At 64.1% G+C, this 23,656-nt stretch overlaps 1 protein-coding gene across 1 annotated transcript; it reads left to right on the top strand.

The window, feature by feature from the left end:
* The first annotated feature begins 281 nt into the window (after window positions 1-281).
* XG (Xg glycoprotein (Xg blood group)) lies at window positions 282-23,656 on the top strand. Its single transcript, XM_016159329.2, has 11 exons — window positions 282-653; window positions 9,835-9,876; window positions 11,750-11,773; window positions 13,433-13,489; window positions 14,117-14,182; window positions 14,786-14,848; window positions 16,432-16,485; window positions 18,720-18,761; window positions 19,641-19,676; window positions 21,181-21,297; window positions 22,555-23,656. Exons 1-11 carry the CDS (start codon window positions 587-589, stop codon window positions 22,569-22,571), a joined length of 585 nt encoding a protein of 194 aa, XP_016014815.2. The 5' UTR covers window positions 282-586; the 3' UTR covers window positions 22,572-23,656.

Genomic DNA, 23,656 nt, shown 5'->3' with positions numbered 1-23,656 from the left:
GAGCGGCGGTGACGAGCCTCGCGATTCCGGCATCTACCTGTGTGACAGCCACCTGTCCCTGCCCACGTCCGCGTGGCCACTGGGAAGCCGCCCCTCGGTGACCACCATCGCCCTTCGGAGGAATGCGGGCACGATCCGGGCGGGGTAGCCGCTCAGGACGGTGCCTGGGGAGGCCCGTGGGCGGGGACCGTCCCCTAGGCTCAGGGCTGGCATCTGCCACGGCCACACCTCCACGCCCACGGGCCGCCCGGGGAGCCAGCGGGCGGGCGTGCCTGCCTCCTGCGCCCATTGGTGCTCGGGGCCCGCCTGCCTCCCCGCCATCCCCGGGCTTGGCCTCTGCAGCACCGGGTGCCTCGCTGAGGGCCGGAGTCCGGCGTGCACACTTGTCCCCGGAGGCCCTGGCTGTGGCGTTTGGAATCCCGGCGCCGAGCCCTTGGGGACCGCAGCCGTTTCCGCTGGAAGCCACGGTCCCGAGCTCCTTTCCAAGCTGGGAAAGGAGAAGTCAACAGGTCCAGGGCGGGGTGGCCGCTGCCCCGAGTCGCTCGGCGGAGGCGCGCGCTGAGGTCCTCCGCGCCCGACGCACACGATGGCGACGGCCCGCTGCTGGGGGCCCCTGTGGCTCGCGGTCCTGTGTCTCCTGCTCCCCGTCCGAGGTAAGGCCAGGTTGCGCGGGGCCGCGTTTCCGTCTGGTGCCTTCTGGAGGACGCCCCGCGAGGAAGTGCCTGTTGCTGGCCTCCCGGGCTGGGTTAGACCGAGGGCGCGGGTGGGGGGGCCCGGAGGGGGCGGGCGGCAGGCGAGAGGTGGGCGGCAACGCGGGGGGTCTGGACCTGGCGGCTGGAGGCGCCAGGGGGGTGCGGCTGGCAGCCGCTGAACCCCTCGGTCTCCCGCCTTCGGCCTGGGTGTGTCCCCCGCCTGTGAGAAGCGGCCCGTCCTGCTCCGCGAGCTAGGGCGGCAGGATGGGACTCGCAGTGTTTGGGACCCTCCCCGCCTGTAGCTTGCTGTGCGGGTCTCACCGCAGAGCAGCCAGGGAACTAGCTCCATGCGTTTTTGTTTTTGTTCGTTTTCGTTTTTGTTTTTCGGCGGGGGAGGGGCTGCCTGGCCCAGACGGGTTTTTCTCTCGCATGTTTAAGCGTTTCCCCAGCTTCGTGGTAGCAGGTTGCAGTCGTCAGAGTTGCCGACGCCCCAAGTCCCCGAGCGCAGGGGGCTGTGGCGAGCTCTCTGCGGAGGGACTTGGGGTTCGGGGCGGGGGCGGGGAGGGAGGGGTTGGGGTTCGGGGCGGGGGCGGGGAGGGAGGGGACCTCGCCCAGCTGCTGCTGCCACGCACCCCTGGGGCGCGTAGGATTTAAAGGGCAAGCCGGGGGTGGATGAGGCACTCTGTTTGGGGCGTTTCAGTGTTTTAACTCCAGGCGAGGAGGGCTCGGGGAGGCGGGGGAGTGGAGCGGAGGGGGCAGGAATTTCGGGGCGGGCAGCGGGAGGAAGTCACGCTCCCTTCGGAGGCCAGGATTGGGGCGTTTCCTCTTCATCCTGCTTCGGGCTGTGCCGGGATGAGGGGTCGGGTGCAGGGCTGCTCGGGGCAGACGGGGCGACGCAGCCTGCTGCCCAGAGTGGGGGTCCTCGGCGAGACCCCGGCACTGATCACGGTCACGTGGACACCGCCCCCCCGCCCCCCCCGCCCGTGGGGACCCCCCTGAGACGCCTGCAGCGGCTTCTGCCTCCAGGGCGATCGCAGGCCCTGCGAGAAGCAGGGCGCAGAGCTGTGGTTTGCGAGAGATGGGGAGACGGGGCCCCCTGCCCGCCCCGCCCCGCCCCCACGAAGCTCTGCGCAGAGCCGAATCCTGGTGGTCAGCGCCCGGGGGTCGCTGCGCCGCGCGGCCCGCTCGGCCTCTGGGGTCCACTCCGTCCCTTATCAGGAACTGGATGGCGAGAGAGGAGGGAAAAAACGGAGGCGCTGGGGGCCCCCCGCCTGCGAGGTATCTGAACGTGCCAGGCCCGGGCTCCGCGCGCCCCGCCCGGCCTGCTCCGCGCGTGGGCGTGGGCTTCCCGGCGGCCGCCCCACGGCCCCCGGGGGTGACAGGCTGGGCGCCGCAAGGTGCAGGGGCGCGCCGAGGCACCCAGGGCATCGGTCCTGGGCCAGAGGTCGCCCTGCCCCACCCACCCCGGGAAGACGTAGACCCTCGAGGCATTCCAGGGCCCATCATCGACTGGGCCGTGGGCGTCTTCGTGCGGGGAGGGGCCGCGTTGTCCAGCGCGTGCGTGGTTAGTTGGAACCATAGACAGTCCCTCCTCCACCCTGCACTCCCAACCCCCACCAGCTGTGGGGTTGAGTGAGGTCACCAAGTCCCCAAAACATCCCGCGCGCCTGCCAAGATGCTTATTGCGAACGTCCCCGAGAGGCAGAGTGTTTTGTTTTGTTTTTCCATCGACATAATTTAAATCATTCTTATAATTATTCAATATTCATCTGATATGAAGGATCGAATGATTTACACAAATAAATTGAAACCCTAAAATATATTCGTATAAAATAATGAGAACATGGTCCTATTTCTGTCCTAGACTTATTGGGGGGGGTTCCCTTTGTGAGTTATGTAAATGTCTCACCACGTGAAACTAAGATCATATCAAGTGTCAACTACAATTTTTAAAAAATTAAAATGAAATCGACTGGAATGAGACGGCACCCCCCCCCCAAAACAAAAGGAGGTTCCCCACTCGGCGGCTTCCCATTCGCTCCGACATCGGGGCGCGTGAGGGAGCGAGGCGCAGAACCGGCTGTTCTAGAAGCTGGAAAAATGAGAAACGGGGAGGCAGAAATAAGGGGAGCTCGGAGGGCTGCTCGTGGCACGTGGTTCGCTGAGAAAAAAATAAAACTCGCTCCCAGACACACGCGCACGCGCGCACGCGTCCACGCGAGCTGTCCATCCCGCCCTCGGGGGCGCGGCTCAAACTCTGTGCTTCGGACGCAGCCGACTTTCCACATGCAGAGTTTTTTTTAAAAAAATCATAAAGACGGGAGGGACATTCTTTGGTTTTCAAACAGCAGCTCACGGCGTTTCCGGCCGCAGCCGCGCCGTGGACACGAAGCCGGGGCGGCCCGGGGCGTCTCCCACGCGGTTTCCTTCGGCACCTGCTCTAAATGTCGCGTTTCGTTTGTCCTGCTAAGCTTATTTTAGCAACGCGGCATGCAAGACCCACAGCGGTCGGAATCCGCGTTTGACCGTTCGCGGGATCCGCAAGGCGTCCGGCCAGCCGCGGGCTACGTGAGCGGTGAGGGTTCGGGGAGTCGGACGCTCTGTGCGGGTGTTTGGCTGCGGGGCACGTGGTATCCGTAGTTGCCAAGGCAACGCGCTGGCCCCGGCGCCCACTTCCGTCGCGGGAGCCGCTCTCAGATCTGACGCCTTCGCCATGGCCTCTCAGCCACCCTCTGGTGGCAGCAATCGTGGGATGTGGGAGGGGGTCCCAGCACCAACGGGTCATCGAGCCCAACTGCTGGCACCTGCCCCGTCGTGGGGCTGCACCTGCCCAGGTATGCGGGCCACAGGTGCTCAGGGGTGGACGGGCTCGGCAGTCATCCGGGAGGGAGCCCGTCGTAAGGCTCCACCTCGGTCCCCACCCCCATGTCTTCATCGGATAGGTGGGTGGGGACCTGGGGACACCCGTTTTAAGAAGCACCCTGGGTGACGATGCCCTGTGATGGGTGACGACGCCCCTGTGAGGGGCGACCACCCGGCAACCGGCTTCACCCTTGGCCGAGCCTCACGTAGTCCAGCCCGGGGCAGGGCAGCTCTCGTCGCCCACCATATACAGGACACACGTGACACCCCTAGGCAGGGGGGCTGCAGCCGGCCATTGCCACCCAGGGGGGGCTTTGCCCCCAGGGAACGTTTGAGGGTATGTGGAGTCGGTGCGGGTGGTCACAGGTGGAATGGGGGCACCGTCATCAAATGGGCGGGGATCGGAGATTCTGCTCTCAGTCCTACAAGGCGCTGGATGGGCCCCGGGAAACTGGCCAGCTCCAAGTGTCCCTGGGCTCGGGGTGAGAGCCCTGCCTTAGCCTGAGACACGCGGTGTGGCATCCTTATCATCTACGTATCCATCTATGTAGTTATGTGTATCTATGTATCTATATGTATCTATGTATCATCTATATATCTGTATGTATCTATGTATCTATTTATCATCTATCCATGTCTATCTATCTATGTATCTATTTATGTATCTATGTATCTATCTATGTATATCTATCTATCTCTATTTATCTATCATCTATCATCTATCTTTCTATCTATCTATCAGTCATCATCATCGATCTATCGTGTATCATCTATCCTTCTAGAAAGTGAAATTTATTTTAAGAGGTTGACTCGCAAGGTTGTGGGGCCGGCAAGTCCAGCATTGGTAGGGCAGGCGGAAAGCCAGGCAGGGTTCGACGCTGCCATTTTGAGTCAGAATCCCTTATTATCGAGCAAATCCCAGTCTCGGCCCCGAAGGCCACCGACAGGACCCGTGGGAACACACGCCTTACGCGTCCTCTGCTTTACGTGCAGTTCGCTGGTGGTGGTGTGAATCCCTCTGACACAACGCCCTGACAGCTGCATGTAGAGTGCTGTCTGACCGAGCGGCTGGCCGCGTGTCTGGCCAAGGAGACACACACACGAGTCAGCGCCCGGGATGTTCTCATTGTCGCGCTTTGCCCCCTCGAGAGGTTGCTTTTCTAGACGACATGCATCACGGCTCCGCGTCCATTGCAAATCGCAGCCTCCTCCGGGCTGTGTCTTCGTGCCCGCTGCCGCTGGCGGACCCCGGGCAGGGCCAGTGCCGGTGCCGTGAAGGCTTCGGCGTCCCCAGACTCCCGGTCACCGGGAGTGCGGGCGTGGGAGCCGCGGCTTTGCAGGGAGCGCGGAGGCTTTGCACAGGGCGTGAGAGCTGCGGCTGCTGCAAAGCGCCCCGCTCGGGCCGTAGAGCCGACGCCCTGAGCAGGAGGCTGTCCCAGGGGACCGCGAGCCGCCCAGAGAAGATTTTAAAGAATGAGAACGAGAACACGCCCTTGACAGCAGAGGAGAAGCCTTTAAATTATTCAGAGTGATGTGTTCCGGTTATTCCTGTCTGTTATCCTCGAGATATGCTTGTTCCCTCCGTGGGGGTCCCCAAGGTCGGTCCCGAAGGCCACCTTCCCTCCTGCCTATGGCAAGAAGCAGATGCTGATGTCACGGACCTGCCTGTGGCTGAGGCTTTAGGGAGCTCGGGGGGCGGGGGGACCTCCTGGACCCTGTGGGGAGAGAGAGGGTGGGGGCCTCATGAACGCCCAGCCTGCAGGACGCAGTCAGCAGCACCGGCATTCCTGGGGGCTGGCAGCCTCGCCCAGACCTGCTGAGCCGGAATCCGCAGGTCCCGGCCGGGCAGAGGCCCCGACGCTGACGGGGACAGGTATCACGCTGGCCTGTGTTCAAACAGCTCTGCCACAGGCCCCTCCTTTTCCTCCTGGTCCCCCCGGGGTACGTGGCTGCCGCCCCCCGCCAGGCCGCCCGAGGGGCTCAGCGGGCGTTGGTTGAGCAGCTCCCCGAGTTTAAGTCTGTTCTGGGTTGAACCGTGTCCCACCCCCACATTCGCACGTGGAGGCGCCTCACCCCAGGACCTCGGCACGTGGCTGGACGTGCACACGGCGCTTTACAGAGAGGGGAGGAATGAACAACGAGGTCCCCAGGGCGGCCCTGACCCCGCAGGACTGTGCCCTCATGAGGAGAGGACATGAGGACTCAGACGCACACAGAGGGACGAGTGCGTGAGGTCACGGGGAGGGGACGCGTCCACACGCCCAGGAGGGACCGGCCCTGCCCACAGCTCGTCCCGGACATCCAGCCCCCGGACGGGGACAAATCGGTGTCTGTGGTTTAAACCCCAGTCAGCGGTGTTTTGTGATGTCAACCCCGGAAATGCATACGAGGTGTTTCTACTGCAAACCGAAGTCCCCGGAAACTCAGGCTCCCTGTCCCCAGGAGCTGTCGGAGACGCCACCTCCCAGGCCCCCGCAGAGCGACCGTGGCGGGACCGTGTGTCAGCCCTGTGCTCGGGGGCCGTGTGTGCACACGTCACTTCTGGACGGGCAGAGGGTTCTCCTCCATGCATACTGCACAAGAGGCATCTTGCCTTTTCTGATGCAGGATCTTTTATTTCTTACTCGTTTCTGACTAATGGCGTCTCATCCTGGAGACCCTAGTCGTGTGGGGGGCTTCCATCTCCAAAGCGTCTAAAAGGGCCCCATGATGCCAGGAACCGGGGTCCCTGGTAGACCTCCTGGGAAGGCGTTCGGTGGCTCTCAGGAGCTTGCTGAGAGCAAGGCGCCCTCAGGAGTCCGGGGAGCAGCCTGGGTCCTGGAGTGCGCCTGCGCCACCCGAGGGCCCGCAGCCCCCGAGACAATGTCAGCCGTGACGTCCCTGGGCAACGAGAAGCCAGCCGTTCTGCAGAGCGAGTGCCGTCCCACTGGAGATGACCCCTGAGCTGGACGCTGGACGCTGGCGTGGACTCAGTCCCGGGCTGTGACAGACGGAGGAAGCCCCCGCTCCCCCGACACGCAGACCCCGCCTGCACCAGCGCCTGCTCCGCGGTCTCCCTTAAACCCAAGATGCTTTCTCAACGTCGTTTTCCTTATTTTTCATTTTTATTTTTTTCCCACTGTTGAGCTACAGTCAAAAGGGCACTTTGCAATTTGCCTGACCCGCCAGGGTTTAAACGAATGCAGCTGTCGGCGGGAAAATCTCATGTAAAGAAACAAAACAAAAGAAAAATTCCCCTGGCGGGGAGCAGAGGCCAGCGTGCACCCAGAGTCACACTGCCTAAAGCACTGCTCAGCATCCAAAGTCGGTTCCGCGGCCACAGCCCACATGGGGCAGGGCGGTGACCGCGGCCAGCGGCCAGCGTTTCAGATTTAATGCTTTTCCTTTTCCTTCTCCCCAGAGGTCGCCTGGTGCCTCTTTTCTCTTTTCGAATGGGGGAGGGGGGAATAAGCCAGAGTCCCCGCATCTGGGAGGGACCCTCCGTGGGCGGCTGGTCTTCTGCCTGGAAGGCTTCGCTGCGGCTGGTGATGCCGACCCCCCCGCTCTGCTCTTTGCTTGGCGAAGTCACCATTGGCGGGTGGGCGGGCAGGTCTTACCGACGTGCGCCCCCAGGAGGCAGCCTCGGACCCCTGGGCAGGGTCGACTGCGAAACGGGGGACGAGCTGTCCCTGGCGTTAGTCACTAGCCACCCAGCCTTTATTCAAGTGCCACTCAGGGCGGCTTTCTCTTAAAGGCCCTCGAAATAGCTTTTGTTGCTGTTGTCCGGGAAGTGCTGAAAAACGCTGACCTCCCGCCCAGCAACGGAGTTCCCCTGAGAGCCGGTCTGCGGGACGCTGGTGGCCGACGGTGCCGGTGGCCGACGGCCAGCGTCGTGATCCCAGCTCACACAAGCTGCTTCCTCCTGGGGCGTTTCTGCCCCCGCCCCACATGTGCACTTGATTATGTGCGGCAGAGCTGAGTAAGCAGAACTAAAGGAAATGAGTAACAGACCCTGTGTTCGGTCTCGAGCTGGGAGTGCGAACTCTGGCTAACGGGAGGCATCGCCTTGGGACCGGGAGCCGCCCCACTTCCCTGGGGTTGCCCCCCCCCCCAGAATCAAGCACCTCCGCCCATGATATCTCCAACAGCGGTGCCGGCTTGAAGCCCACGGGGACCCCCGTGGGGGACGGGGATGTGCAGGGCTGGGCTGCAGCCCCTCTGCAGATGTGGGGGAGGCAACGCCCGCCCGCCCGCTGCTGGCCGCAGTCTGCCCGGGCGAGGCCAGCGGACACGCCGCCGCCCCACGTGCCTGAGTCACCCTGGCACGCGCCTCACGCGAGGGAAGCCCCACGCCCCCCAGGGGCGGCTTCGTGCCCGACCCCCGCTGTTCCTGTCAGCCCCAGGGGAGCCATCGCAAGCCCCTCCAAGCCTGAGGGGGCAGCTGGGAAGGGGACCCGCAGGGCTGTCAGCGATGCGGGGAGACCGGCTGCCTGCGAGGCTGCTGCCCAGGACCCCGCATCCCGCTCGCCACCCCCACCCCAGCCAGAGGCGGCCCCGTGCCCTTTGGGGCGACACACGCAGGGGGCGGCCGGTGTCTCCTGCACAGACGTCGCAGAGAGGCCCGTGCAGGGTGCGTGGCACAGGCCGTGTGAGTAAGCGGGTCGGGACGGCGGCCGGCACGCGGGCAGCGCAGCTCGGAAGGCGTGTGTTTGCCGGACGCCGGGGGCGCGCGGGGGCGCGCGGGGGCGCGCGGGGGCGCGCGGGGGCGCGCGGGCCGGCCTCGTTCGTGCGGCGGAAGCTTTGTGTGACCGTGCAGGGCGTTTGCAGGGCGGAAAAACAAAAAACAAAAAACAAAGCATCGTCCAGGGCCGGGACTGCGGCAGGGGGGGGCCGACCCCCAATTCTCACTCCCGGAAACACAGGCCCCGGCGTGCGTGAACCCCACTCCGTGCAGGCTGACGATTCCTTACTGAGACGTACTACGGTGCACCCCAAATCACGGGCCCGGCTGGCAGACGCCAGACGCAGGAGCTCACGCGGTGCGTGATTCCATCCACGCGTGATCAGGCCGGGCCAGGGGCGGGAAGGCGTGAGGGGGGCCGGGGGCGGGGCGGTGGCTCATGGGGACGGCTCTGCTTTTGGGGGGCTGAGAAGGAGCCGGAACTAGTTAGAGGTGCGGGTCACATGACAGCGAATGCGCTGAGCGGGGCCCGGGACGTCGCTGAACTGTGCGCTCTGCAAATTGCGTCTCAGTAAACGAGCCGACGTGGTATCAGTTGGAAAAGGTGCGTCCCGGCTGCTCGGCGAGGCGCAGGGTTTTTCTGCTCCACGTCTGCCGCGGGGCCGCGGGGCGGTGCGGGGGGCCGCGGGGCGGCGCGGGGGGCCGGAAGCTGCGGAACCCGCAGGAGCGGAAGTTGGCCCCGCCCCGCCAGCTGCAGCTTGTTAAAAACACACGTTTGTAATAAATTGAGACTAAAGGGACACGCACGAAAGTCAGCACGTTTGGCGTTTTAAAATGGGCAGCGCGGGGAGGTTTGGCTGTGCGCACGATGCGGCCGCCCCCGGCAGAGCGCGTGGCCCGCAGCCCCAGTCCCTGTCAGCGGCCCCTCCCGGCGCGTGACCCACCTGCCGCCCCGACCCGCGCCCGCAGGGAGGCCAGAGCGAGTCCCCGCGTCTCCGTTTCTCACGGTCATCAAGTCAGAAGCGGACGCGAGGACCGAAGCTCTGCGCCCCGCAAGGCCCGCTGCGCACTGGGCGGCCGGGTGTCCACGGCGACGCACGGGGAGGGGCCGCGGCGGGCAGCGGGGCGTCCACCCTCCGTCCGTCGTGACCGGGCGATGAAAGGAACTGCGCAGGCTTCCGGCCACCCCACACCGCCCGCGCCCCGTTCCCCGTGAGCTCAATGAGGGGCTGGGGAGCAGGCGTCTCCCCAGAATCGGCGCGTGCATCGCCTCCTCCAGGGAGACCTCCTGGACTGCCATCGCCAACCGTCTTTGCGTCTTGCTGGGGGCAGAGGCAGCTGGCGTGCTCGGGGGTGGGGGGCTCCCAACTGCGATGCCATCATGTTCCTTCAGGGGCTGCGCGGGGAGCAGCTGGAGGGGGAGGAGGAGACGCCGCTCTGGCAAAAGCTCGGGGTTGGGGGGCACGGGGACTTGGGGCAAACGCTTAGGTTCGCGGGGGGGGGGGGAGCACGTTTGCACCTTGGGGCGTCCTGCAGCTCGGGGCGCCGCCTGCAGAAGGATGCCGGGGGGCGGACTGGCCCGTCTTCCCGTGTGACCTTTGTCCTCTGTGTCCCCAACAGGTCAGGGCGACTTCGATTTGGCCGACGCGCTCGACGACCCCGGTGAGTGGCCGCGATTCGCGGGGGGCTGGGCTCCCGCCGCCCGGGGCCTTGCAGCGTCCTCATCCGCGTGGCTCTTGGGGACGTGGGCGGGCGTGGCCGGCGACAGCGCTTCCGGGCCATGAGGTCTGTTTCCCGGGGTCCCACGGGGTCCCCCAACAGTCCCTTTCTGAAGGACGCTTGTATCACTCACTGCGTCTGAGCGACCCCGGGCGGGGGCGGGGTCTGCGCACGCGCTGGGCTGGCGGCTTCTGCTCTCAGTCCTTGTCGCCTCGGTGACGGAGCCGCCCAGTCAGCGGAGGGGCCTGGAGGACCCCGCGCATTGAGTCCGCAGCCCAGTCGGGCGGGAGCGCTGTGTAGAGCCTCGCGGGGGGGGGGGGGGCACAAAGAGAGCGTCCTGCACTTGGGGACAGGGGTCTGGGGGTGTCTTTTGGGAGAAGTACACGGGCTTTTGTCCGCTCAGAGGACGGTCGCTGTTTGCGGCCTGGGCAGCGAGCGCGGGTCCCTCAGGGCGGGTGAGCGAAGCCGCGGGGGAGGAAGCTACGAAGGCAGCCGGACCGTGCAGGACAGCGCGGCCCTCCACGCCTGTCCCCGCTCGCCGAGGCCGCTGTAATCCCGGCCACGGGGGGGGGGGGGCAGGGGGCACATTCGTGCCCGCGCAGCGGGAACCCCGAAACAAGCCCGGGACGGCGGAGACGCGGCTCCCCGCCAGGCTGCCACGGCGGACGGCCCCGGTTCACCCCGTCTGCTCGGCCGTGGGGTCACTGTGGCAGGAGGGCACGGGATGGCGTCCAGTGGGGTCCCCCGAACCCGGGTGTGAGCGCGCGGCGCGGGGCGCGGCCGGGCAAGGAAGGATGCGGTGGGGGCGGAGCCCCGCACTGAGCCGGACCCCCCGGCCGCGGGCTCAGGGCGCATCGCCACGGCGGCCTCCTCATGGGCAGTGGTCGCGGGCGCACGGAGGAGCCGGGCCCCGGCCGGGAAGACGACAGAGCATCGACGGAGGGGACTCGAGCGCGTCCTCGTCCGCCCACGACCGCAGCAGCTCCTCTCACGCGCCCCGAGAGCGCCGGGCAGCCCCGCGCCCAGCAAGGAATGACCAACACGTGAACCGCGGTCCAGCCGCTCGCGGAATGTGCCGCAGCCCTGCAGTGGGGCGAGGCCGGGTGTCCGCCCGCCACGGCGCGCATGGACCTCGAACACGCGACGCCAGCACACAGAGGGCAGGCAGCGCCCCCCCCGCTTGGGGGGGCCGTGGCCGCTGTGTGGCCCGGGCAGTCCCCGCGGTCCACGGCCCGGCAACGGAGCCGCTGGCCTGCTCTGCTCCCCAAGCCCTGTCCGCACGACGCCCACACGCAGGGGCACCGCCCCCGCCGTACTGCGGTCACTCGAGAGGCCGCGGGGGTCCCGTGTGCGCGCAGCCCGGCTCTGGCAGCCCCTCCGTGGACGGATACAGCGATGCAAGCGACAGACGCCTCGCCCCGGAGCACGGTCCCCTCTGCACATCTCGGCCTGAGGCGTCCGTGGCGCCCCGGACCCGCGGCTGCTCGGCCGCCGGCCCTCGCTGCTCTCCGCCCCGTCCAGGTCCAGCCGACGTCCGCGGTCTCTTTCCCCGCCTCCCGGGAGTCGCCGCTCATACCACGAGCTGCGTGGACAAGCCCGTCGGGGCTCCATCTGGCCTCCGACCCCCCGCAGCTCCCGCAAACAGTGCCCGGCAGGCGTTTTAAGGGCGCCGCTTCCATTTCGACCCGTCCCCCGAGTTCAAAAGGAAACACGCGTGGCTGCCCATTTTCAGGGCCCCAGAATCATCGCTTTGGGGACGGCTTCTGGGCTCCTCCCCTCCACGTTCGCTGAATGTGTTTTCTCTCCTTGTTCACAGAACCCACGAAGAAGCCGGGCTCAGGTGAGTGCGGGGCCCTGCGCGGATCCGAGGCCCCTGCCCTGGAGGGGTGGTGTCTCCGGAGGGGTGTGTGCGGGGCTCCCAGGGCCGGGGTGCGTGTGGAGGAGGAAAAAGGGTGGCCACTTGGCAGAGGTTAGAAGTGCACCCTGGTCATCGGGGACACACAGGGCAGAATCACAGGGCCAGGTCGCCACGTTCCTGCGAGGGTGGCCGGTGTCAAAGAAGTGACAAGCGTTGGCAGGGTCGTGGAGAACCGGGAGCCCTCACGCCGTGCGGGCGGGCGTGAAAACCGGGCGGCGGAAAAGGAAAACACAGTGACTTCGTGTTCACGGTCCGGTCACTGTCGCCCACGGGGACGGAGCTGTGCCGAGGACGCTCGCTGGACGCGCCTCGGAAGGAAAACGCCTCGAAAACGTGGAGAAAGAGGGGTCCGTCCCCGTGGACGGTGCTCTGACGAGTTCCCGTCACGAGTCTCTCTCACACACACACACACACACACACACTCGTCACTGTGTGTGGTCAGCAAGGGAACTGCACTCGCTCTGGTGGCCACTGCACGACGCAGACAAACGTCGCGTCGCCGTGTCACGGGGCCCAGGACAGACGCGGTGCCCGACGTCACTTGCGTCTCCACGGAAAATGCAATCGGCCGTCGAAGTCAAAACACAGAGGGGCAGAGCGAGGGCGTGTGCCGAGGGCGACGGCATCGATTCAATTTAAAAAAAAAAAAAAGAAACGCACCGAAGGCATGGGAAACCAGGTAGCGATGTGGACGCACGCGGTGAAGTTTTTAACAAATCACGGAGGACAGACAGACACCGCGCGAAGAGAAAACGGGGCTTCTGTCGTGTTCTGTGGGGGGCAGGTAGGGCCACGGGCTGACGGGGGGCCAGGCGTTAGTGACAGTTATAGAAACAACAGGTTCTTATTATCCTTTTTTTTTTTTTTTTACTTCCATGTGTTTCTGTTTTAACGTGGAAGCTCAGCGTGTTCGTTTAACCTGGCAGTGGGTACGAGGGCGGGAAGCCAGGGAGTTTGCGACAGGCGTGGGGACTCAGGGCTGGATGAGACGCCATGTGGAATTAGCGGCTCGGGACAGGCGTCGGGGCTGCTGACGCATGAGTTTCGGATCAAAAAGGAGTTGAGTTTCCCCTGTGTTTCCCTTCGGGGTCACCAGCCAGTGTCGCAGGCAGCTCTACCGCGTTCTTACCGCGAAAAGGAGATTCTAGGAATAAAAATGAAAGGTGTGTGTGTGTGTGTGTGTGTGCGCGCGCATGTCTGGGCACATGTGTACCCGTGTGCACATGTGTGTGCGTACGTGCACAGTGTGTGCATGCATGTCTGCATGTGTGTGCATGCTCATATGTGTGTGCATGCCCGTGCACATGTGTGCAGATGTGCACTGTGAGTATATGCATGTGTGGGTGTGTGCGCATGTGCGTGCATGTATGCATGTGTGTGTGCATGCGTGTGTGCGCGCGGATGTGTTCTTTAGGTTTTGACGCGCATCTTCCAGTGATTTTCAGCCGGAGGCGGGCAAGCCGCAGCACTGTCCGTTTGTAAACTGTAAATCCGACGGTCACGGCGACGAGTGGGCTTTCCAGGCTGCCCCTAACGGGAAGACAGTTTCCTCATCTGAACACAGCGTCTCCTTCCCCGCAGGTCTGTACCCCAAGCTGAAACCCCATCAGCCGGAGCCCGGAAACCCCGACGGCGGAAGTAAGTCTGCCCCGCGCTCGGCCCCTGCCCTCCCTGCGGGGTGGGCCACGCCCGCCTTTTATTTACTGGTGTTCGGCTGACATCAGCCGCTGCCGGGCGGGTCCTGTGGCCTCTGTCCCCTGTCAATCTCACACCCAGAAAGCACGGAGCCGGCCGGGGTCGGGGACGGGGACGAGGTGCTCTGTCACAAGCCTATCTGTTCCCATCCTTTGCCCGGCATCCAGTTTGGAAAAACACTGTGTTTCGACGCTCAGTTTCCTTGGGAAGTTGGGGACAAACTTCAGAACCACGAGGAGGGTGCACGGGAGGCCGGGGCAGGCTGGCCTCAGATCGCCTCCTGAGAGATGCGCGCTCCGTGTCCCGATTCGGACGATGCCCATGTCCTAGGCGTCTCGGAGAAGGATTTGGGGCAAAAGGTCTTGCTCTGAAACGCTGCCGGCCCCCCTGGGAAGTCACGCCGGTGGGGGCGCCAGCTGTGGCCAGGAAGGTCACGCAGGCGGGCTGCGGTCAGTCTCAGAGCACGCCGACCTCACGGGGACACACCGAGCTGCCACGTCGTTGGGTGTGTGGGTGTTCTCTGTGGGTCGGACTCAGTTTCCCTAAGATCACGGTGGGATTTCCCTGCAGATATCTACCCCCCGCCGAAGCCACCCGCCCCGCGCCCACAGCCCGGGCATTCAGACCACGGAGGAGGTAAGGCTGCCGCACGCTGGGTGGGTGTCCTCCCGGGGTGGGTGCCCTCCCGGAGTCCCCTCCTGGTTCCGGGATGCTGACACACCTGACCGACCGCTGCAAAATGCTCACGGGTTCTCCTCTGAGGGGTCTGCACCCCCAAACCCCCGGAGCACGGGATGGCGACAGTGAGGTCGTCTTAGCTCCTCCCACCTTGACGGCCCGAAAAACACACCGCGCCCCGAACACATTTTCCGCTCTTGCCCGGGGAGGCGCGTCTTCGACCTTGGTCACCCGCTTTTGTGTGGGTGTCGTGTTCGGGTTATTTTTCCTTAAGTGTAGTTGACGTTGGATATTATATTTGTGTCCGGTGCACAGCACGGCGGTCGGACATTTGTGTAAATGACGAAGTGACCCCCCCTCCCCCGCCCCCGACGGACCTCAGCCTCCCTGCACCACAGGGGGTTGTTACAATGTTACAATGTCACAATGTCACAATGTCACAATGTCACAATGCTCCCCGAGACTGCTCGGTGACGGTCTCTTTGTCCTCCCTTCCCGTGTCACCGGCCCCAGCCCCCTCCCACCTGGGCTCCGTCAGCTTCTCTCTGCTTCCCCCGACAGGCTACTTCGGCGACACCGACCGCGATGACGGCCGCTACCCGCCCAGGCCCCGGCCGCCGGCAGGTACGTGCGGCTCCTCTGGGGGGTGGGGGGCCGCGGTCCCCCGTACATGCTCGGCCAGTGGCTCGGCTGCCACCGAAAACTGGTGGCTGTGTCTCTGTGAACGTGTGCGTGCGAGTGCGTGTCCATGTGTGGACACACTCCTTCATACACACACTGACACACACACCTCACACACACGTGTGTGCACACCTGTCCTTACAGGCGCGTGTGCGTATACACCTTTATATAGGTGTGTCTTATATTTTCTTGCTAAAATCGTATTTTTATTGCGAGGTATGGCTGACGCACACCATTGTGTAAGTTTAAGGCGCACGAAGCGTTCGTTTGGTCCGTGTGTAGGTTTCACGATGCGCTAACCCCTCCGTCACGTCGCATAGTCACAAATATTTTTTTCTGGTAGAACAATTAAGATCTAGTCTCTCGATACACTTCTGTATGTCTACCTTTATATATATCCTTCCGTAAGTATATATATGAACATTTGTGTTTCTATATCTTTATATGTACATATGTATGTACCTCACACAGGTTCATATTTAATAATATAAGTAAAATTATATAAATAATATCAAGTAAAGCATGTAAGGTTTATACACATGTATCTAGGCAATGCTATATCTTGATACGTGTTTACATGTGCTTAACATATATACAAACGTATCTTTACTTGTGTATGTATATTTCTTTATAAATGCACGTTTCCATTATATCTTTATATTGATGTATATGTATCTTTATATATATACATATTCCTTTATAGATGTGTGTGTATATTTGTATGTGTGTGTACATATACTTTTATGAAACGATGGCGGTATACGCCTTTAGATATTTGTATATTTGTGTATCTATGTCACTATTTGTAGACCTTTATATGTATGTATGTATGTATGCATGTGTTCATATACATACATATCTCAATATATTATGATACATTTCACATGAGTCTATACACACTTTTCTGTATGCGTTTATGTACATTTTAAATATGTGTGCATGCATTTGTATATTTTATATACATTTATGTATATTTACATATGCATGTACATCTTTGTAGACGTAAATATGTACTTCCGCATATTTTGTATATCTCTTGACATATAGATATATCCGTCTATATACATATCCATATCCTTACCCGCACATGTACACATATACCTGCTCCTTTAAGTATAACTTCTTCTCTGCGCTCGGACCGTGAAAAGCTGCAAAGGATCTTTGCACGTGAATGAAAGCGCCGGCCGCCGGGAGACCGAGGCGCACGGGGCCGGCTCCGCGTGCGACAGGCCCCGGGGCCTGTCCCGTCTCTTGAGCTCCGCGATTTTATTCTCGGAGGGTTGAAGGCGTGGTCGCTGAAGGCACAGAATTTCCTGCAGGGCTGCAGCTCGATGCGACTCTTCCCATGGGGGACCCGTGACTTGGGGTGGCCCCCCGAGTGTCCCCAGGGGCCCCCTGGGGTGTTCTTTGAGGCGGCTCTTGGGCATGGCCAAGGTGCCGCCGTCCATCTCTGACGCAGGCAACACCTGCTGGAGGGCCGGGCTCTGCACCTGCGGTGACCCCCAACTCCACCTTCTGTCCCACAGGAGGCGGCGGAGGTGGCTACCGCCCCGGAAACGACGGCTACGGGAACGCACACGGTACACCCAGCACCCGGCCCCTGCGGGCGGCGGGCGGTGCAGGGGGCGGGGACCTTTTTGGGCTCCTACGTGGCTTCCTCACCATCCTCCCTCTCTGGGGTCTCGGGCGCCGGCATCGGCTTCCCGCACCCCATCTGCCCTGGCCGTCTGCTCCCCGTCCACCCGCTTGGCGGGAACCCAGGTGCTGCACCCACACACCTTCGTCCAGGTGCAAGGAAGCGGCAGTGGGTGGTGACACTCAGCGGGGCGCGAGCAGCCGGCACCCCGGGGATCCGGCGAGGCAGCTCGTGTCTTCCCAACGAGAGAGGGAGGCGCTTCGGGGCCGGGGGTTACGCACGCCGGGAAAGCACATACCGGAACCATTCTTACCCTCATGGGATTTGCACGTGCATTCTGCCGGGGCCGGCTGTGCGGAGGGTCTCTGGACGGTTGTACAGATTGCAGAGTGACCGTCCCAGTGAGTGTAGTGACATCCAGTTACTATGTAACTAGAAAGAAATGGTCACATCATTGCAACTGTAAAGAAATGGTTACATAGTCATAACCATGAAGGAAATGGTTACATAGTTGTAACCGTAAAGAAATAGTCACATAGCGGCAACGATGGATAAACAGTTACAATGTTTTCTTTCCCGGTGGTGACGACGTTCAAGGTCGACTGTCTCGGAAGCTTTGAAGCGTGCACGGCAGTGTCATTAGGTGCAGAAAACGATATGGGGTCAGCTGTGGTCCCCGGGCCGTGGATTACAGCCCCGCCCAGCGACCAATGCACGGATCGATTTCAAGGCATTGTGACGATGGAGACGACACTCATTTGCTGTTTGTCGTTGATTAAGAGCTTTGAGCGTCTTAAAATGAATGTGATTGGTCGAAACCAGAATGTGCGTGGAGCTTTTCCGAGGCGTGCAGTCCCCGTGAGTCCGTCCACGCAGGGTGCCCGAGGTCAGGAAGGACGAGAGGACCTGCGGAAGGTGGTGGCTGAGTCGGGCCACGTGTATGCCTGGGAAATAATTCAGGTCTCTCGTCACTTGGGGACCGGCTGCCCGGGGGATAAAAGCTCACCCGTCAGGATCGTCTGGGATTCTGGGGGCGAGGCTCCCACAGGACGTGCAGGGTGGCGCAGGGCCGGGCGAGGCTGCGAGCCAGCCGGCGCTCAGCCCCGAGGTTGGGCTCAGGCGGCAGGCAGCTGGCTGAGTCGCCCAGCCTGACCCTTCAGGTGACAGAAGGTGTCTGGCGTGTGCCCTCGTCGTGCGGAATGCGTGCCGAGGGCGGGGACAGCCAAGCAAGGGCGTGTCCTGTGTCGGTGCCCCGGGCTGGTGACGGGGAAATCGTTTCACGCAACGTTTTTGGAGCTGGCTTTTCGTGAGCAGCTGTCTCTACGAGCCACCAGTTGAGGGTGCTCAGGCTGACGTAGCAGTGTGGCGACCTGGGCGGCTCGCAGAACAGAGCTTTGTGTGTCCCCGTCCTGCAGGCCGGACATCCGAGGTGCGGCCGTGGGCAGGGCCGGTCCCTCCCGGGGCCTCTCTCCTGGGCGTGCGGACGCCTTCCCCTCCCCGTGTCCTCACGCGGTCCCTCTGTGTGTCTTATAAGGACATCGTCCTGTGGAATCAGGTCCACCCTCGTGACCTCGTTATAACTTCGCCCCCTCTGTAAACACCCATCTCCACATCCAGCCATGTTCTGAGGTCCTGGGGGTGAGGACCCCAACGTGCTGCATTGAAGGGCCACAAGTAAGCCCGTTGACGGGCCATCGTCCTGCTGACAGGGGCTGAACGTCCACCTCCCCCCCCCATACGTAAGCAACCGCGGCCCACGCCGCTCCCCGGTGAACTGGGCAAAGTCGGCCCCGGGCACGTCTCGGGAGGAGATCGCAAGTGTTCCCCATGCCTGCTGTCCGGACGTGGCCAGGCATCGCGGGCATTTCCGCTCCGTCCCCGGCGAGGTGATGCTTGGGGCTACGCGTCCGTCTGGCTCGGCCACGTCCTCTTCTGAGGGCACAGAAGGGGGGCTGCACCCCACTGTCGGCCGGTGGGCACTCGATGCGCTCCGGTACACACGTGCTCCCGAGGCCGTGAGCAGGACACATCCCCACGGGGATGGCCCCTCCGCTCCCCACGGGGACAGTTTCCAGCCTCCCGCTGGGGCTTGGCCCGTCCTCCCCGGGGGTCCTCGCCGGACGTCACCGCAGCCCCTGGGCGTGAGCCTCCCCTTCACATGCTCTTTCTGTCCCGCAGGAGGAGGGCGCTATAGACCCAACTCGGGCGGATACGGCCACGGTAAAGCGGTTCTTTCTGAGAGGCTGCGCGGGCAGCGTGTGCCCTGCTGGGCGACTAACCGCCGTGCGGCCGCCGGGGGGGGGGCTCGTCCCGTGTCCCGCATGGCGCCTAACTGACCGCGGGGCCTCCCGTGTGTGTCCTCGTCGGCCGCAAGGCTGCAGGTGGCGTGTGGCATGTGCTCAGGCCTTGCTGTCTTGAAAGGCACAAAGACCTGTTTACAGCTGTCACGGGGACCGTGTGGGCACACATAGCTGTGTATGTGTGCACATGTGTGTGCACACGTGTTCACAGCTATGCATGCACATACGTGTGGCCGTGTGCACGTGCTGTGTGTGAACATCTGTCCGCAGGTGCCTGCGCTTGTACGTGCCCGTATACGTGTGCATATGTGTGCACACGCATTTTATGTGCTGGTGTGCATGCATGTGCCCGCGTACACATATGTGCGAAGCTCCTGTGTGCGCCCCGTGCGCGCAGAAATGCACGTGTCTCCACGTGTGCGCTGCATGCATGTGGAGGCGTGCACGTGTGCCCCTCTTCACCTCTGCAAGCGTGGAAGCTCGCGCGTGTCTGCACGTGTGTGCATGCAGCCGTGTGCTTGCGTGTGTTGCGCTTCCGTGCGCACGTGTGTGTATCCCGTGACCCCGGACGGAAAAGCCGCTTCCCCGTCCCTCCGCGACCCCATGTAACGCCTGTCCGCAGCCGCCCCCCCGTCCGCAGCCGCCCCCCCGTCCGCTGAGCGTCGGCCCTTCCCGCCGGCCGCCGCGCTCCAGGGAACCCGCGCCTGCGCCTGCTCTGCTCCTCGCTGCCCCCCCCCCGCAGTGGGGCGCCCACACGCCCCGCGGGAGCCCCGTCTGACTCTGTGCTTGTCCCCGACAGGTGCAGGCGGGTACACGACCTACGGCGACCCTCACGGTAACAGACGCCGGCGTCCCCCCTGACCTCTGCCGCCCCGTGCCGGGGGGCAGGGCCCGTGGAGGCCGTGCCCCCCGCGGTGCCCGCTGCGGCCACAGGGCACGCACCGGGCATGTCCACAGGGGCTCCCGGGCTCGGCGTCTGCCGCCCGGGAGGGACCAGCTCCGTGGGCTCGGGGAACGGGAGCCGAGGGCAGCCTCAGGCCGGACGGCCCCTCGTGGCCGCGGGAGCAGCGCTGGGGTCTGGGACATGCCGCGGGGCAGCGTCACCCCCGTTTCTCTGAGCAGTGCTCACGTGAAGCCGAGCAGGGCAGGAGGAAGGAAGTTAGGGGCCCTCCGTCTGAGGGGAGCCCCCCCAGGGCAGCGCCAGCCCCTGTGCGGGTCACAGAATGCAGGGCACCGCTCGGGAGGGGGCTGGGCTCTCGCCCTGCGGGGAGTCTGTGTCCCAGCCTTGTATCAAGGTGGCGGCTCCGTCAACGATGAGAGGAGCCTGTCCGCCCGGGTGGAGAGTGACCGCGAGGCAGGAGAAGCAAAGCCCCAGCGTGGCGTCCAGCCGGCTCACGGCCTGGGTCTCGGCGTCGCTGTCCGCGGGGCGTCTGGCTTCCCAGAGACGCCGGGGGTTCTGGGTCCTCTAGGGCGCCAGGTGGAGGGGGGAGGGGTGAACAGGGGACCAGAGCCCGGCTCTGACACGGGGTCGGAGGGCACATTCGGGGTCTCGCGGCAGGATGCGGGGAGCCAGGCGGGAGAGGCTCGCTGGCGGCCGGAGCAGCTCAGCCGTCGCCGCGGGAAGGACGAGAGGCGGGCGGGCAGCACGGGCCGGGGCGGGGGCAGGGAACGCGGCATGCGAGGGGCCCGAGAGGCCGGGGTGTGCCGTGGGACGCGGCTTCGCGGCGGCCGGGTAAGCCGGGGGCCCGTCCGCCCCGCGAGCAGCCGCCGGGAGACAGAGCCCGGCCCGCTCCGAGAGCCGCGTGCGGCGTGAGTCACGGCGGCCAGCGTGCGGTGAGGGACACCGGGCTCAGGAGCCACCTAGCGCCCACGCTGCGTGCAGGCGACAGACGCCGCATTGGGGTGCGAGCGTCCAGGGCTGTTGGCGGATTGTGGCGACAGAGTCCCCGCCCCGCGGCGGGCGGAGGAGGCACAGGCCCGCGCTGTGCGGCGTGAGGAGACGCCGCGAGTCACAGCGGCTCCGAGGGGCGGCCGTGCCCCGGGACGACGGCCGTGCGCCTCGGCCGCCGGGCTCGCATGGGCCCCATGCTCGACGGGCCCGTGGCCGAGGGCGTGGTGTCGGGGCGCAGGGCCCGCGGGCGAGGGCGGGGGGCCGTCACCGCGGCGTTGTATTCCCTCCCGTCTCTGAGCGAGCCGCGCGCTGGACGCGCAGGGCGCCCGAGGCTCAGCCGCGTCCCTCGAGGCCGCCGCGTCGCTGCCGCTGGGTCCCCAGGGCTGCGGGGGTGACGCACGCCCGGCCGCGTCCCGGCCGCTCACCCGGCCTTCCTTCCCTCCGGCAGGCAACACGGTGGCGAAGATCGTGTCCCCCATCGTGTCCGTCGTGGTGGTGACGCTGGTGGGGGCCGCGGTCAGCTACTTCCAGCGCAACCGGAGGAGAGGCTGTTTCCGGACCCACGGCAAGTAGCGCTCTAAACGGTCACGGCCCTAGCGGTAAAGCCTGAGAAAGGTGCTTCCTGGGGCCTCCACCTGGGGCGGCCGGCTCGGCTGGAGACCCGCTTCCGTCGTAAAGGGAGCTTGGGAGGAAGTCAGAGGGACCTCGCAGGGACCCTCGCGGGACGTGGGCGTTTCCAAAGCGGTTTTCTGATCCGCACGGTTCGGCTGAGCTTCCCTACACCTGAGCAGTACCATTGCGTGCGGCACTCTGAGTGGGGGGCGGGGGGGTGGGTGCGTTCAGCTAGGTCAGCACGGGTTTGTGTCCCTTTGTTTTCAGCGATGTTTTCCTCACGAGGGCTTCACGGGGAGGGGGGGATATTGGGGGTCGGACCTGAAATGGGTCCAGCCGCCTCCCCAAAGGGAGAGTGGAAGGCAGTGAGTCGTGAACCGTTCTGTGCAGTTCACAGGCTGCGCAGACCTCAGGAGACAGGGTTGGGGGCCCCTGTGGGTTCACGGTTCTGTTTCGGGGGTCCGGCCTCCCCGGTCGGGATAGTCACCCCCTGTTATCCGCCCTTAGGCCCACGGATTCCAGCTGCTCATATGTGAATTCCCTACAGACCTCTCTAGAGGGGGGACAGGGAGCATGTTCCAGCCTCAAGCGCAGCTGGAAGCTTAGCTCGGGGTGTCCCCGGGGTCAGTCCTCAGTCCAGGCCTGCAGCGCTCTGCAGTTTGGGGGGGCTGGGCCCGCACGTCCCTCGTGGCGGGCGCAGGGAGCTGCCAAACACAGCGTTCTGCTGCTGCTCTGCCTCTCTCTGTTTTTATAAAGAGTTTGTGCCACTTTGGAATGGCAAAGGTGCCGTGGCCGCCCTCTGCTGGCGGGAGGCTGGTACTGACCACGCACCCCGGGGCCCAAGCCTGGTCTCCATGACCCCTCCCTCACCCGAGAGTTTACAAGAAGAGAGAATGTATGAGAAAAACGATCGCCCATCACCGTAATGATACGTGGGCCAGCTGCAGCCTGCAGGCGGGACCTTGTTCCTCTAAATAAAGGTTTATTGGAACCGGGGGCCGGGTTTAAGGCGACACAGCCTCACACACTGAAGGCGTTCACGCAGACTTTGCCCTGGAGGCGTGGCGAGGTCCTCGGCCGTCGCAAGGCATCCGGAACCGTGAACACGTAGCCGCCGGTCGGAAAACCAGAAAAGGGGACAGCGCTTTGCGCCCCGCCCGGGGCTTTTCGCGCTCAGCTGTGACGTTTCTCCCACCCTCTTTCCTCACAGAACCGGAGAACGTGTGAGCGGCCCGGGGCCCAGCGACCCCTCTGAGCCACGTCCGGTCCAGACGGGAGCCCCACACGCCACGCCCGCGGAACGCCCCCTTGTCCCCCGGCGTGACGCACCTCCTCGAACTGTCTGTCTGTCTTCTCTCCCGCGGGGCGCCCGTGAGCCCCGCGAGGCATCTCCAAACCTCTGGCCGTGCCGCGGTGACACAGGGGACTTCGCTGGACCCACGGTGCTCGCGAGCTGGCCTGGCATGTCGCTTTGTGCGGAGAGACGCGGACTCTGCCCTCGGCTCTGAATCTACCTCCTGGTGCGCGACCTGGCCAGTGTGTGACCCCGATGGCTTCGTCCCGAGCACGGTGGCCGCGGCATGGCCCAGCGGCCTGGGGGGAGGGGGCGGCGGGCAGCGAGCATCTCCTGCGGCTGGGAGGGAGCCGCTGCGGGCTTTCGAGCCGGTGCCGCTGGGCAGCATGGGGGACACCACGGCCTCCGCGCATGTCACCCGGCACGGCGTCCGGCGTTTCGAGAGCGATGAACCTTTCCGTGCGAACTCCAGCCTCCGGCGCCGGGCACGTGCCGGTCGTCGAGGCGACAGCCTGGCTTCCCCAGGTTTCTTCTCCGCGTCTGTCCCGCGGGCAGCGCTTGACGTCCGCCAACGCCTAAGCGTTCCTGTGGCTCTTTGCTTGGCTTTAACTCGCACTTTGGGAGGGAGGACGAGGGACGGGTCGGCGGCTCGCGGCTCCGCTGTGAGGACGGCAGCCGAGGCGAAAGGCGGTCGAGGACGTGTGTCGGGAACGGCGACCCCACATCCCGACGCTGGCGCCGCGAGCCCTGCGACCCGCAGCGGGGAGGGGGCCGGGTCTCCGCACACGGAGCCGCTGGAGAAGCACCCGGCAGGGGTGGGTGCCTGTCGGCGGAGGCCAGCGCCCCTCGGCGGCGTCCGCGCCCGGTGTGACCAGCTCGCCCGGTCCCCGCCCCCACACGCCCCCACGCCCGCGGGGCATCCCCACTCGGTGTGGTTTAAGCATTCCATTCCTTCGTTTTCTGTAACTCTCATCAGCGACGGCTCGTCCATGAAAATAAAGGGAAAAGGAAAAAATTG

This window comes from Rousettus aegyptiacus, unplaced genomic scaffold (genome assembly GCF_014176215.1).
Source record: "Rousettus aegyptiacus isolate mRouAeg1 unplaced genomic scaffold, mRouAeg1.p scaffold_m13_p_19, whole genome shotgun sequence".
Lineage (NCBI taxonomy): Eukaryota > Metazoa > Chordata > Mammalia > Chiroptera > Pteropodidae > Rousettus > Rousettus aegyptiacus.
Note: the sequence above shows the minus strand (reverse complement) of the source record. Positions and strands in the feature narration are given on the sequence as shown.